Here is a 16,163-nt window from a genome sequence, read left to right as displayed (position 1 = left end):
CCAAAGAGAGAAGGAAGGGATAGAATGGAAAGACAGGCGTGACACTTTTACATAGGAGAAGCACTGGCATATTTCTTGCAGCACTATACTGCACATGTATATGCAAATACAGCAGAGGAAGAGAAGGTTCCTCCATCTCCCTGCGAATACGGATGCAGGTGCGATCTCAGTCAAACTGAATTCGGCTGCAGTGTGTGAAATTAGCTTTCTTTGTAAATGAAACTGCATTAAAGAGCTATTTTCAGTCCAGGCAGCATTATGAATGCACTCTCTCCTTGATCACAATCAAATGAAGTGAGTCACAGACAATATGCAGGATCAGACAGAAAACTTGGCGTCAGCACACAGCTCAAAATCTGCAAAGATTCCTGCAGATGCCAAGGCCACTATCTCCATGGCTACCGGATATTGCAGCATCAGGTCCAAATCAAATTCTTGGAGGCTTCTTTAGCCTCGCTGGCTCTTCCCTGGATGCAGGGGTTGTGGCGGCAGAAACCTCGGGTCAACAACAATACAGGAAAGTTGGCAAGAGCAGTTGCCTCAGTGTTGTCTTGGTAAGCCTTTTTGTAATATGTTGCTGACCTGCAACCGAACTGCATCAGTCTGCATCTATGTGAATAGGAATTGCCAGAGTATTTATGCGCTCTTTGTTACTCTCAATGTATAACCACTTACTGGCGTAGTCCAGCTGGATTTAGTGCAGTTTAATCGGTGCTGCTTTTTTAGTGTGGACAAAGTGTGAGGCTGAGCTGAGGTGTCTGAGGGTTGCATGCCACAGCAGAAGAGAGGATCCTGACAGAAGCCAGACCTAATCTGCAGCAAACTCTGCGTAAATTCCTTTTCACTATTCTTTCCTGCACATCCCTTAAACTATTAACTCTCTCCAACTGCTGTGTTTCTCGTTTTTCGTCCATATGTCACTAAATACATTGTTTTACTTGTTTCTGTCTCTCTCTGTCCTCACTGGCAGTATTTCATAATCCCAGCTGTTACTTCTGATACCCTTCGTCACTCTGCATGGCATTTCCTTGCTTCTATGATTTTCCCTTCTTTATCTCTTGCTGTGCTTTCCCAATGTTTCCTTCCTCCCTCCCTCTTCCCTCTCTCTGTCCTCAGCTTCACTGGATAGGCAAGGGCAGTGTTGCTGTAACTGAACCAGCACTTCCTGGTGTTGTTTTGGGGGGGCGTGGCTAGCCTTCAGTGAGGAAGAAAGGGAGGGAGAGGGGACTGCAGGATCTGTATGCCCAGTGCAGTCAGGGCTCCCTCCTCCTCCTCGTTCTCCTCTTCCTCCTCCTCCTCCTCCTCCTCCACAGCTGTTGCTACTGCCACCCAGCGAGCACCACTTTCCTTGGGCAGCAGACAGACGATCCAGAGGCTGGGGAGTCAGTAGAGACACAGCCCAGCCCGTCTCAGCTCAGCACAGCCCAGCTCAGCCACTTCAAGAGGCAGGGGAGGGGAGACACTAGCGCACACAGCCAACGCTGCAACATACACACACACACACACACACACACACACAATCACACAGACAAACACTCCTCCTCTCTCCCTCTCTCTCTCTCTCTCTCTCTCTCTCTCTCTCTCTCTCTCACTCTGGTGCTCGGCTCCGCACAGCTCCTCCACTCATTCGCTGCTGATTCACTCGCTCACTCGCTTGCCTGTCTTCTGCCAGTCGCTCTGCCTTGCTGCGCTCTGCCTGCCTGCCTGAGAATGGTCCAGCCGGTGCCTGGGGGTCTGCTGTCGCGGCCTGTCTGAACACACGCATAAACACAGAGTCAATCGACACGCGGAAGCAAACACACACACACACAAACTGGAGAGCAATGTGAGAGGTAAGAGCTTGGTTCATAACCCTCCTCCTTGTCTCATTGGTCTATCTAGATCTTTCCTCCTGTGTGTGCTGCAGTCTTTACTTTCCAAAGTAAGCGCCTGTGCATTGGAACATTGGTAGAGATATGGGGATTGTTTGCCTTAGTGTCTGCCATGTGTGTGTGTTCAGTATGTGGGCCACAGGGTTAACATTGATTTGTTACGGCTTGTTTTATAGATAGAGACTCATGCACGTACACACACAGACACAGTAAGACACATTCTTGGCTCAAAGCAGACAGTCACACAATAGCTACTTCCTGAGGGTAGCGCTAGTTAGCAAGAAAATTTGCTGGTGTGTGTGCGCGTGTGTGTGTGTTTGGAGGGCCACGGTTGTTCCAGGAAGCAGTGGAGAGGATCAATAGATCGCCCACTCAGCTTTCATTCCCTTCGTCTGACTCAACATTGGACATGTTGGGAGTTATCCTGCAGGGCTTGGTTAACAAGGGGAATGGTAAAATTTGATTCCCTTGTACCTCTTCCCTCCCTTGCTGCGTCAGCCTAAAGGGGGAAGCATGGTTTTGCATGTGTGTATGTGTGTCTCTACGTGTGTGTGCTGTGTAAGGCAAACTCCCGCCCCGCTGCATGTAAATTACGTGTGACATGTGAAGCTGCTGCTACCTTATATGGCGAGCACAGTATTTCAGTACAGTTGGATCTTGCCAAGCATTCCGGGTCGCGGGAGGAGAGAGTGTGTTAGAGGGTGACTCTGTCTGTGGGAGTGTGTGTGCGTTAGTGTGTGTGTGTGTGTATGTGTGACTAAGTGAGTGTTTTCATGCGTCTGACAGAGGGGGAGTAACTGAGAGAGAGGAAGAAAGTTGAAGACAGAAGGAAAGAGGGGCAAGAAGGAGAGAGACAGGGAGAAGGAGACCCAGTAAGTGGAGGGATTTTACTTGTCGATGTTTAAACTGGAGTGAAAGTAAGTAGCTTCGTACTTTATTAAGGCTTTAGGAGATAACGGGAGATTGAGCCGTAATGTTTTTCTTTCTTTCAGGAGTTAAGTTTGTCTGTGTGGATCATGCGAAGGTAAACGGACTGAAAGTGTTTGCCTACGTGCGATAATATCTGGCTATTTGTCCGAAACAATAATTTCAAATGTTTTTTTAGGCATTGATTCTTTCGGAGAGTCCAAAAACTGTCTGAATAACAGCAGGACGTGATTCTGGTAAAATATGGTTTGTGAAAGCCAGAGGATCTTCAGAGCTTAAACTTTAGGCTTCCTTCTCTCCCCTCTTTGTCCCTTTCCTCACCACCTCTGCCCTCCTCCCCCTCGCCTCTCTGGGTTTCCTCTTGGTGGTGTGTCCGTGGTTGGGGCGATGATGAGGAATGTTGTTGTTGTGACTTGGAGGGATTCAGGGTGGCTCAGACAGTAGCACACACACAAGTATGTATACACACGCAAGCATGCGCAACACAGACAGATGTGTGGCAGATTGCATTGTCAAGACTTTCTAAGTCCCCATGGTACCTCTGCTGCTATCAATTTCTGTCTTGCAGAAGCCTGAGGAACGTGCTGTTGGCAACGTGAATATTATGGCTAATAATGTCAGAGATGACATTGCTCACTCCGTGTAAGGTTGTACATGTGTGTGTGAACTCAGGTGCAAATTGCTGTGGATTTATGTGTGTTTCCTGTGATCTAGGATCTGCCCTACAGACAGGATTACGTGCATGGCTGAATCTGTGCTGACAGGTTAAGCCTTTATTACACGAGGGCTTCTCTGTATGTTCCTACTGTGTTATGACCACATTTCAACCCCTCTGAGCAACAGTTTGACACTAAAGCTATGGTAAAATGAATCAACTTCAACCTCCTGTCAGAGACACGGGTGATTCGTTAACTTGTCCCAATATTCACCTATTTTTATAACTTTTAGCTAGCCAGTTACAATTGTTTTCAGATATTGCAGTAAAGAGGAAACAAAGCCAGGGTCCACCTGCATCTGAACCACACAGCAGCAATAATAAGCAGAGTGAGCAGCATGTCGAAGCTGCTGCTCGTGGAGTCAGTAATAAGCGTCTAGTTATTTCTTTGTTTTTCTGTCCAGAGGTACACATGTCAACACAAGCCTGTCCTTGTTTTCCTTCACCCCAGTTGCATCAGCTCCTGCTTACAGCCTCGACATCTTAAACCTCTCCATCTCTGAAGCAGCGATAGATGGCTGTAACATTTAATAACACACGCCGGCCCCAATGGTCACATTCTCTCACTCACAGTCTCTTTCTAACTACATGGCTGCCTTTGTTTCTATCATTGTGACTGAGCTGGGTCTGTTTGCCTCGGTATATTAGAAGCAGGCCGCAACATGAGCCAGTGGATGTGGTTACATTAGCATGGCCTGCCCTCCATGAAAATGACTGACTCGATTAGAATTATAACTAGTGCAGAAGATAAAATTGGTCACTGGTGAGGTATGTTTGCATGTAATGTACCGGTACTGATAAAGAAGCTAAACCAACATGTGCATGTGGCATACGTGATTAGTCATGATGGCGTATGCTCAGGACTGAAAAAGATTCTGCTCTGTGTGTACACAAAAGTATGATATGGATAGGTGCAAAGCTGTTGTCTTAAAAAGAAAAAATGCTTTAGTGTGTTTGGAAAAGTCAACAAGCCACAGCAACTATTATGTTAACAATATAAGATTTCTCTCAGCCTCCTGTTTATATTTATGTCTATATATTGGATAACAACTATGCCGTATACACAGATGGATGAAAATATAAGAGGAAAAGAATGACATAAGGCGTCTTAATAAGGTCCACTGTGATCTGCCAGAACAACTTCAGTAAAACCTGGCGTAGATTTTACACATTTCTGAATTCTACTGAAGGGGATGAGCAACATTCCTCTGAAAGATATTCCCTCATCTAACAGACCTGTCTGAAACCTCCCACAGGTGTTCAGTTGGTGACTGCTAAGGTCATGGCATATGACTCACATAATTTTAGTACCCATCAGACCACTTATTCTTTGCATTTGGAGATGTTCCTCCTCTCATTTATTTGAGTTTCTCTTAAATTTTGTAACCTGCCTGTACATGTGGAAATCACCCTGACCACGTCCCCAGCACATTGACATAGACAATATAAATGTGAGCCAATGAGCCACTCATTAAACCATAAGGCCGGCCATTATCCTCACTGTCCGTTGACTTCACCACATCCTTACACACATCCACACACACAAAGATGCAGTGTTGCACACACAGTCAGATATTCACTTAGCTTAAGAATACCCTCTGTCAGGATATACAGAGGTCTGTGTGTTTGTATAGGTCTGCATTTGTGTGTCTTGTCAGTGTGTGTGTGTGTGTGTGGATAGCTCTGTCCATGTATGCTAAACAAGAGATCTAATTGTCTCTGGAGGTTTGCTCTCAGAGGAATCAATAGACATTGTTTGTTGTTCGTTCCTGGCCTAAGACTCACTTTCAGAACCCCGTTATTTAACCTGATGACAAATAAGTCAGTTAAACTAATAGTTGAGGGGAGATGACGACCTGATACCGATGACGATAAGGAGCTTCTTAACAGGGGTGTAACAATACACTGATCTGGAACACTATATTGATTCAATAATCAAGGAGCCAATAATATTGATGCAAGGTGAAAACATCAATTTGTATTATCATTTTTAAGACAAGCCTTTATTTTGAATTTTCCATGGTAGTCTGTGTTATCATTTCCATCCAGGCGCACCTCCTTCCTAAAGATTCAAACAGTGCTAGCCACCTAGCGCCAGCAGATAATTGCAAGCAGCCAAGAAAAAGACAATGAGGATATTTACTGATATTGTCTTGTATCAGTTGCGGGCCCCTGAGTTGAATTGCATCGAAATTATTGTCATTGTACTTGTGATATCAGCAAATTGTCCAAACAAACTTTTAGCTCACTGGGTAGAGCGTGCGACTCATAGGCTCAGTGCTTTGCAGTGGCCCAGGGTTGATTCAAACGTGCGACCCTTTGCTGCATGACATCCCCCCTCTCTCCCACATTTCCTGTCCAATCTTCGGCTGTAGGAACAATAAAGGCATAAAACACCCAAAAATAATCTTAAAAAAACTTTAAAAGGCTTTAACAATACAAACAATGGTGATACTCAAATTAGCAAGACATGATGAATTTTATTTTTGCAACACCCTGTGGAGGATTTTGGTCAGTGTGAGCTCTTTTCGTCCATACCCTCTACTCATAACAAACCCAAGAAATACAGCATAAGTGTATCCATCATGTCTTTTTAATGCAATGTGCTGTTGCCTGAGCCCTTATACTTATTTTATTCAGACCTTGCTGGGTGCGATCTCTCCACCAACATAGCATCACCCCAAAACAAAGCATCTTACTCAGGGATGTACAGTATGTTGTTTGCAAGAGCTACAGTGTATAGCAGCCCTCAGCCTCTCAGCGTGCGTGTGTCTGACGGAGAAAGATCAAGAGACAGCGAGGAGAACATGTCCGCGTGTCCATATGTGCAGCAGTGTGTATGTGTGCGGATAGAGGTCAGCGAGGGCAATATTGACATGCTATATTCTGAGCACATGGAGCAGCAGGAGCGAGGCCCGGGGTGTTGCATTTCCTCCGGCGTCCTCCACTGAGATGACCTGTCTCAGCACACTGTCACCCTGACTCCACCTCTGTCAATGTGCTGAAACCACTTCTTTTACTAAACAGCAGCGAACCGAAAGAGACGAACGCCTCTTCCTCTGCAGTCAAAGCTGAAAATAGGAGCCCCGGCTAGAAGCTATGTTTGTTGGTGAGGTTGTCATAGCAGATGTTGCAATATAATAAGTAGCATTTTGCTTCCGCTTAATCTCCAGCCATACTGCAGCAGTTAGCAGTGTAGTATTTCATATGCGATTATTCAGAATAGAGCCTTGGGCAGCTCTTGACCTATGGTGTTAAGCTATGCTAAAGTAAACTAATAGTGTGCCACTTGGCCATTTTTCAGGAAGTCTCACCACAACTGTGAACCACTCCCTTTTTTCTCTAGCAGTTAGTCACAATGACAAGTTCAAGACCAGTCCAGGTTAGCAACAAGCATGTTGCTTTGATTGCTCGAACCTTTTCAATCAGTTGAGACATGCCTCAAAACAGCTCTCTGTGTTCAAGAAGACCTCATATAGCTGAGCGCCATCCATCACAGTCCGTATTTTGACAGCGTGTTTGACTCGTTGAGAACAGATTTGTTTTGTGACTCATAACCAATAGAAAGTAAAAGATGGAGCAGGCTTGCTTTTCATGTCAGAAACCGTTTGTGCCGTTGAGGCATATGCTGGTGTCACATGACCATGAGCTGATGGTGATGCTCCGATATTGAAAACACACACACTTCCTCTTCTTGCAGCCATGGAGTGTTTCTGCCACGTGTTCTAAAGGGTGATAGGAAGCATACGGTCGTGCTCTCTCTCTCTCTCTCTCTCTCTATCTCTCTGTCTCTCTCTTTCTCTCGCCATCTTCTCTTCCTCCACTGTGGTTGACCTTGCACCAGCTTCCAAGACCTTGGAGTCTGAGGGAGTGCTGCTGAGGATGCTGGAAGAGAACGCAGGCCAGACTGTCACATTGAGGGCACAAAGACAGAGGCATGGATGGAGATGGGGAGGGTGGAAAAAAAATCAGGAAGACCAAAGTACAGTATCCACTCATTAACACCGTATCAATTCTTTGGTTAGAGAAGAGATCCTATTAAACAGCCATCTATTTGAAATGGATGCTTTGGAGACAAAGAGCACCGACAGTTAAAGTGGAATTAGATAGAGGGAGTGGCATACTGACAAGAAAGACCACAGAGATGAAGAAATCAATAGGGTAAGGACACCCATGTCCAGACATGATGGATCATAATGAGCGCTCATTATCGCTCTGGCACTGTCTTATGCCATACTACATCTTCTCCCTCTCCCCTTCTCAAAGATACGTTCTCATCTGACACTAATAGAAACCATAGAAACAGATTAGGCAGCCAGACGGAACGTAGGGGGCGTTTTCATGCACCAAGTCATCACATTCTCTTATTTGATTGAAGACAGCCCCTGGCACCTTCAATTTTAAAACATTTTATAATGGATATCTGTATTCTACCTCATGTCCAGCTGTGTTCAGATGTGACCTCACTGGAACTCAACTTATTACAAAGTATATTTAGGTAGTAAAGGTGTGTTGCTATCGGTCCTGTCAGGCTGAGCTGTAGCAATAAATACATGTACCATCAGCATTATATGATATTAAAAACACAGCCCTGGGCCATATAGGGTTACATAGAGAGGTTAGACTTGGCTGACCTGACACTTACACAGCAATGAAGATAAAATTCTGAATTGTTATTCCATAATAAGACATTTAATCTAGCCACGCTTATTCAAAAAAAAAATTGGCATGAAAACACCTATAAACTGACAAAAACAACATTACTGCCTGTTTTTAAAAGAAACAGCAGCTTTTAATAAAATGTTATCTGTCATTTAAAAATATTTAGCAGTGAGGTGATATATCTTTTTGCTTTAAATTTAATTAAAAAATTCATTTATTTTAGTCTCTAAAGTGCATGATATGGAAGATCATTTGCTCTGTGTGTGTGTGCTTGGTATGTGTGTTGTGGGGGCAGGGCAGTTGTAGCTTTTGTGTTATGATTATGTTTGCACTCCAAAGGTCATTTGTAGCAGTAATGCTACTTTTGCTAGCGTAGGGGTCACCCAAGGTGAAACTGAGCAGTTTCCCCCTTCACTCTGTAACATATATCCATGTTGCTGGGTCATCATGACCTGGGCTGTACTGCTGCAGGACTCTGATATAGCGTGTTGCAGTGTTGCAGTGCTGTAAAGTTAGAAGCTCTTCGTAGCTTTGCTGAAGGTGCACATGCTGTTCTGGGAAAAGCGATTTCTCTACACAGGGTGTGGTGAGTTACCCTGCCTGTGCGATAAGAGCCGACTGGGCCCACGGGAGCCCAATCATTCAAAATCCCAGAGCAAATGCTGTACAATGGATTCAAAATAGAACCCACTGCCGAATAAGTATTAAAAAAACACTCTCTCTGCATTTGATGAATGGCAAGTTTTGTTTATGAGGGAAATACACATGGTATGATCACAGCAGGCATGTCTGTGTGAGGTCATTGCAGCATTGCTGTGATCATGATGGTGCTTTTTATTTAAAAATGCTTTAGCTCATGGAGAATATTAGTTAAGATCTTTCATGAAAGGCTGTTTGTTTAAATTATTGTTTATGATAAATCAGTAGTCATAGTAATAGCGAGTGGAGTGATTAGTTCAGCCTGTCCCTCTCTTTCTCTTCCTCTAGCAGCAGGCAGGTCAGCCTCCTCTTTGCTCCTCCCCCTGCTCTCACCTGGCGCTCAGCCCAGAATGTTGCTGCAACTCTGCAAACTCTCATTGGTCCCCACTCTCACACCGCTTCGCAAGAAGGGAAATGACTAACCTCTTCTCCCTCCTGCCCTGCCTCGACTTCCCCTCTGCTTTCACTCTCTTCCTTTCTTTCACCTCTAAACAGATTCGCAATGGCCGGCTTTGCTGTGCTCGACTGTAAGCGATACAGGATTTGATCTGATTTTCCAGCGTTGACCAGAAGAGGTGGAAAGTTGTGAATGGCTGCTTTGTGCATTTCTGTGTGTGTGTGGTGTGGCGTGATGAGCGTGTGTGTGCGCGCCATGTGTGTTTAGAGCGCAGGGCGGGTGAACGTTTTATTTGTTTTAGCTGACACCCCTGCATTTCTGACATTTTTACATATTCTTCATTCCCACAGCTGCATAGCTTAGCGGCAGATTAAATAATGCGGCAGGTCAGAACCTCCTATGAAAGATGAATGAAAGAGAAATAAACCTGAAAGTTTTCTTTGGATGTGTATCATCAGCCTAATGTTTCTCTCCCTCCTTCTCTGTGTCTCTCTGTCCTCCAGAGGAAGTGCCTTCCCTGATGTCTGCTGCAGCTTCGACCTGCTTCTACAGCTGAAGCTCCACCCTCCCTGCCCCCCGCCTCGCTCGCTTGCTGCCACAGTAACACAAGTACAAGGACAGCAGCCGTACCCACCTCGCAGCCTACGCTCCGACCTGCTCGTCCATCCACCGCCATTACCATCCACTCCACGCAGTCGGGCTCCAGCCTCAGCTCTCCTCACCAGACGGCCCTGCTGCCAACTGCCCTCCACCACTTACCACAGCAGCGCAACACACCACCAGGCCCACGCAGCATCTCACCCACCTTGCCTTTAACCTTCGCCTTCAACCCTCTAAGCCTCCACTCGGTCCTCAGTGTCCTTAACCTTCCTGTTGCAGGCTACACCCAGACTATCACCTTTGTTGCCTGCATCACTGCACCTAACCAGAGGGCTCTTGATTTGGCCTGTTCATCTGTTTGTGAATGTTGTATGTTCGGCAAGCAAAGTCGGGCCAAGAGCAGCAACTTCATTTGTAGGTTATCGTCTCCTGGATATAAACACTTTCTCTTTGGTTGATTGATCAGGAAATTCATCCAATAACATTCGTCCTGCAACATTTCACTTCGGAAAAGGAGCCCTCTCAATCAATAGGAACTTTATTTTGAATGTTTCATTTCAAGGTCACAAACACGTATAAGAGAATTTAACAACGAATAAATAAACAAAGACCTTTAAGTTGTGGATTAACACACAAGAGGTACTTTATTCACGCTTGAACAGATTTCAGCTCGGAATAACTTTTGCCAGCGTGTCGCCATGGCGATGGCAAACATGGCACACATTCGTGACACAAAGTGGCTGACGCTCGAGGTATGCAGGGAGTTCCAGAGGGGCACGTGCTCACGCTCGGACCAGGAGTGCAAATTCGCTCATCCAGCCAAGAGCTGTCAGGTGGACAACGGACGGGTCATCGCCTGCTTTGACTCACTCAAGGTAAGGAAGGAGAAGTGCTGAACAGGAAGTCTGGAGGTCAGATCTCAGACAGACAGATTGGCCACAGATAAGAGACTGAGCACGTTCAGTCTGACAGGCAATTTGAGTGAATATATGGAGTTACAAACCGGAAATAGCTGTTGTCTACAGTCTATATCACGCCAGAGCGCACCATCTGGCCATGGCATGTGCTCTCCTTGGGCCCACCTATTTCTGGTCAGGTGACTGGAACATGTGATCATGGGTAGAGAGGAGGAGGAGGAGGAGGGGGGAGTTGCAGCTTTTTCGATTCAGGAAGCAGAAGTCAGGCGTTTGTAACACTGCACTGTGGAATTTTCTGGGACAGGCTGAAGTGTTTTGGCTGGTGGTGTTTACTGCACTTATTTCAGCAGTCACGTAGAAGTCAGCCTCATTTCCGACTGATTACACTGTACATAAACAGTGTTGCGTGAATTTACTAAATCAGCACAGTCTCTCTGGAAGTGAAAAACTGTGCTGTGTGCCAGTGTTTGAACAGGAAAACACAGATGAATAGGCTGTCACATGTACAAACACATATGGATGCCCTGAGCACAACACGTTTCAACAGCTAGAGAGGAACACAGCGATAGCGTCATCATGTAGATCTCACTCACTCAAACCACTTCCTGTGCAGAGGCCTAGGGGCAGTTAGAGGGGGTTTGTATGTATGTGTCTCTATAGGCGTGTGTGTGTATTTTAGAGCAAAGTTGGGGGCAAATTTAGGGCAGCGTATGCAGTAATTTTCCATTTTTAGGCAGCAGCAGGAAAGCAGAAAAGCAAACACCTCTGTTTCTGTCTCCAGCTCATTCTCTCTCTCTTTCACAATCTGTCTTTTATCGGAGCACGAGATCTCTAGAGATGGGCGTACCTCAACCCAAAATTTCCAGCTTTGACACACACCCTCACAGGTTTGGCTGTGTGTGTCTTTTTTTTAATTATTTTTGTTTGTGTTCTGCCCCTGCAGACATTGGTGACTCGTGGTCATTGGCAGTGTGTGAACAGGGCAGGGTTAGGATGAGGACAGCATGTGTGAGTCGACTCAGAGAACAGTGTTTACAGGCAGATGTGGACAGAGGAACATTGTGAAGCCCAGGCTGAACTCTCCCCAAGTTTCCTCACAATGTGCTAACGCCTGTGCATGTGTGTGAGTGATTTTCAAAATTACAGGTTTGATTAAGTCATTCTTGTTTATTAAATCTCGAGTACTGTTTTCATGGTTTTGGACATCATTCCTATCGATGGAGATTTCCACCATCATTGTCTTCAGTCTCCTGGGATCTTCCAAGAAACACACGCACTCACATGCTCTTACAGGTTTTAAATAAACCCAGTTTAGACAAACTGAGTAGGGAGAGAAAACAAAGGTGTTAAAATGAATACCCAAACCATATGTTGTAACCATCCATCCCAGTTTATAGACCCACCTCCCAGTTCAGCTTTGGTGCACCATGCTTGTCGTAGTTGTGTGCACACCATAGACTGTAAATATAATGGACGTAGCTACTGTGATGTCACCCATTGGTTTGATGACTCAGGTTTGGCATTTTGGCCGCCACCATCTTGTTTCTTTGGAACCAGAAGGGACCATATTTGGACAGGTTGGAGGTTTTGGAGGAGCAATGAGTGGATCTGATTTTATAGACAATAGTGACACCTAGCAGACAGCCTGACACTCAAAGCGACCCCACCCTTAATAATGCTAACTTTAAGCCTTGATAAAATGTAAACGGGTGAGTTATATATAAATTCATCCCCCATACAGTTGTCACTAATAAGGATATTAGCTATGGAGACCAAAACTGTTTTTCCTATCAGGCTGTAAACATGTTTATTTCTGTTGTAAAGTTGGGCATTTTAACATGGTTGCCTATTGGGATTCATTTTTCAGCCCCGGAGGCTGCCGCTTGGTGCGCACACAACTTTCCAATGCAGGAAGTGATTATGGCCAGCAATTCTTATGCGCTCATTTTCGGTTTCGCCTAAAGAAGCAGCTACACTGTTGGCTTTTTTTGTGATCACCTGAATGCTCATTTATTTCCCTGTTGAACTTAGTTGAAGTTATGTTGCATTGTTTTTTAGATGTCAAATATTTATTCAAATGTTAACCAATAGAAATAGTGGTCAAAGCTATGAAAAGAAGCCCCAAGGTGCAAGATATTGAAACACAAATGTTCTCCTGACTATCTAGATGTCGCAGGCCCCCCTCAGTTTGACATGGTGACCACATGTCGACATTCACTGACAACACCAGTAGAGCTTTTCTCAACAGGCGGAGGGCTCTAGATACGTATGTTTAAACTGACGTTCACGCTGAAGTAAAGGTCAGCTACTGGAAAGGAGTAGCTGGCAGAAAAATGGAGGCTTTTTGAGGGAACCAAGGGGCCTATTTTCGTAGTTTGGACTCATTTTCCACTAGGACTTGTGTATTAATGGAGATGGGTGATACTTTTTTTAACCGTGCGCCCCATTTTTTCCACTGGTAATGAAAAACAGAGCAGGTCTCTGAAACCCACAGTGGAAACAGTAGGAGAGAGAGAGAGAGAGAGAGAGTTTAAAAAAGGATAGAGGAAATTAGAAGTGAAAGCTGTTAGCTGCACATATACGCCAGAAGATAAGACCTAAAATACAAACGCATAGGCAGTGACACATTCACCACATCGTTAAGGTTTTCCTCTTACATAGACCCACAAACCCACACACTGAAAAATCACATGTCCTACTCTACTTTCACACACGTTCAGCGGTTGAAATAGGACAAATTCTCAATTTAGTTGTGTAACATGAAGCCACATCATGCCCCATTACTAGTCCTGCACCCCCTACACCCACAACACACACACACACACACACACTGCACCCACACACTTCTGCCCATGAGAGAGGATCGGCCTTCTTCTTGAGAAGTGTATAATTAGAACAGGTCTCACATGATCACCAGTGCATAGCTGAGCAGGTCACACCCAAACCCAGTCATTTTCCCAACAGCCACTCTCTCTCGCTTTTTCTTTCTCTCTGGCCTCCTTTTTACATGGTGCACACACACACACACACACACACACACACACACACACACACACACACACAGAGAGAGAGAGATAGCCTCACACACAAAAAACATGTGTCCTGCACTAAACCATGCTTGTACAGTCCATGCTGTGGGACTCAGAGCAGGGAATATATTTGTACCAGAAATAGCAAAAAGAGTTAAAACACCATTTTTCATGGGAAGATGTTCGTGGCAGTAATCAGATGTGGATCATATACCCCCGAGCAAGACAATCAGTCAGAACCAAGTTTTCATCTAGGCCACAGAATTTAAACCAATTTGTGGTTTGTGTGTGTATGTGTCCATGCACTTACAATATGCATGTGTGGGTGTTCACTGGCCTTAAACTTAGGCCTTAACCTCAGAGCGCAGCGCTTTCCGTTGCCTGTGTATCTAGTTGGTGCAGCACAGACAGCTTAGCAATGTCAGAGCGGGGTAAATATTTGGAGAAGGATAGCAGCTGCCAGAACTCCCTGATTTAAAGTCAGCTTTGTAACTTTGTCTATTAATGATTAACGTCTAAGCAGACAGGCTAGGTAAGATATGCTGATTCTAAATCTGTATAAACGGTTCGTATTTACAGCTAAATATTAAGATCTGCTCTGATGTAAATGCAAACAGAATAACCGATGAGGCAGGTGTGAAAGTGTGGTGCAGCATATGCTCCTTTGAGCTTCAGCGTGTCTGACAAAACTACAGGAAGAAGAGTTTAAAAGGTACATGATGTGTTGAGGAAGTAACCTACTTTTAACCTTCAGTAGTTGTAATCACTCGAGTTCTCTGCTTGCTTCACTAAAGCATTCCTAATCAGATTGCTGTATAATAGTCAGCTCAGGTTGCAGAAGCAAGCCAACTAATGCCTCCCTCATTAGTTTATACTAGAATGAGTCTGAAATAATATAGAGTGCTCTCTACAGTAAATGAACTGTAACACTGCAGCTCTTCCCCACCCACGCAGAGGTAAACTGCCAGCTTATTTCAAGTGCTGTACCATCCCATTTTCATTTGATGCAAGCCTATTCTAGTCCGCGTTGCTTGTTTTCATTCTCCGCCCATCTTGGTAGCTGCTCGATTTCCCGCTCAGTCTGGTTTTTGCCTCATTTACTCCAGGCCACACCCATCCCTGAACTGGGTGGTTCACATTACACCCTGTCAGACCCATATACCCACACACACACACACACTCATAAACTTATGTGGCGTGAGTTTAGGGTCTGCAGTGGTATTACCAGTCGACCTTGTTTGAACCCAGGAGCAGCAGCAGGTCCTTGTTTATCCCCCAACACTGCTGTCAGTGGCATAAAAAAGGAGTGGTAACCGTCAACCGTAGAGAACAGTTTGGATACACATTCACACAGCATAGACCTTGTACTTTGTGTACCTGCCAGTGTGACACACCCACTGTCATCATGTCTGAGAGAAAGAGATCAAGTGTGCGCACATGCACATGTGCGTGTGTGTGTTGTATCTGTATTAGTAGTGCTGTTGCAGCGGGTTTCTTTGTGTTACCACACTGGTCTGAGCCAAGATTACATTCCTGCAGAGCAGAGGGCGGGCAAATACCTCTTATTTATCTCTCTCTGTGTCTCTATCTCTCTGTCTCTCTTGCTGTCTGTGTCTCTATCTGTCTTTCCTCTCATGTTGCTGACCATATTTTGACAGCATGTTTATGTTCAGCGGTTAGATGGAACAGTCAGGCTAAACACACACACACATGCGCTGAGAGGTGGCTGGCCAGACAGACATGTGGGGTAAATATTAGCTGTGTTGCTAGTCGACAGTGTTTTTTATGATTTTAAACACACTATCCAGCCAATCTCTGGGCAGTAAGATCAACACGTCATGTTTTGTGTGTGTGTGTCTGTGTGTGTATAAGCACATGGTTGTGAGTTCAGAAGGCTAATGTATATTTGACAGTGTTGTCACAAACTGCACATGGCCATGTGTAGGCAACAGTTGTCATTTATGTAGCCAGTGACAAAAACCATAGCAGCAGAGTTTAGTTTAAGTGTGTCATTTATCTCAGTATAGTTTTATTTTAATCCTAGCTTAAAGCCCATTTTAAAATTCCTATGTTGTTATGATATGCATGTCTTGAAAGTGCTTTTAGTTGTCGAAGGACTAGAAAAGCGCTATACAGGCGCAAGTCCATTACTATTTAACAAAAAAAGTTATATGTTTTTTTTCTGGATGCTACAACCGGTGTTCCTGTGGATCTGTAAAAGGTCTTTAAAGGCAATTAATTAATTAACCTAAAAATACAGCTTTAATTAGTATTAAAATATTTAAAATCAAATCTGTAAAGTCTTAAAATTGCTAAGACATGGAAAGTAGGATTTTATGGGTTTTT

General features: G+C 44.7%; 1 protein-coding gene across 28 annotated transcripts in view; it reads left to right on the top strand.

The window, feature by feature from the left end:
• The window catches only part of LOC125902371 (muscleblind-like protein 1), a 57,583-nt gene that overhangs the window by 12,783 nt on the left and 28,637 nt on the right, over positions 1-16,163 (top strand). For 4 of the 28 annotated variants that reach the window (XM_049598665.1, XM_049598659.1, XM_049598671.1 and 1 more), the window contains exons 1-2: positions 1,349-1,832; positions 9,775-10,746. In XM_049598665.1, the coding sequence (XP_049454622.1) occupies positions 10,570-10,746 (177 nt within the window). In that variant the 5' untranslated portion in view covers positions 1,349-1,832; positions 9,775-10,569. Of the gene's footprint in view, positions 1-1,336; positions 1,833-2,528; positions 2,789-9,379; positions 9,402-9,774; positions 10,747-16,163 lie in introns of those variants that run through there. The other 24 variants (XM_049598676.1, XM_049598669.1, XM_049598663.1 and 21 more) reach the window with 16 other exon arrangements.

Source organism: Epinephelus fuscoguttatus, linkage group LG15 (genome assembly GCF_011397635.1).
Source record: "Epinephelus fuscoguttatus linkage group LG15, E.fuscoguttatus.final_Chr_v1".
Classification (NCBI taxonomy): domain Eukaryota; kingdom Metazoa; phylum Chordata; class Actinopteri; order Perciformes; family Serranidae; genus Epinephelus; species Epinephelus fuscoguttatus.
The sequence above is the reverse complement of the archived record's forward strand: the minus strand, read 5'-3'. Positions and strand labels throughout refer to the sequence as shown.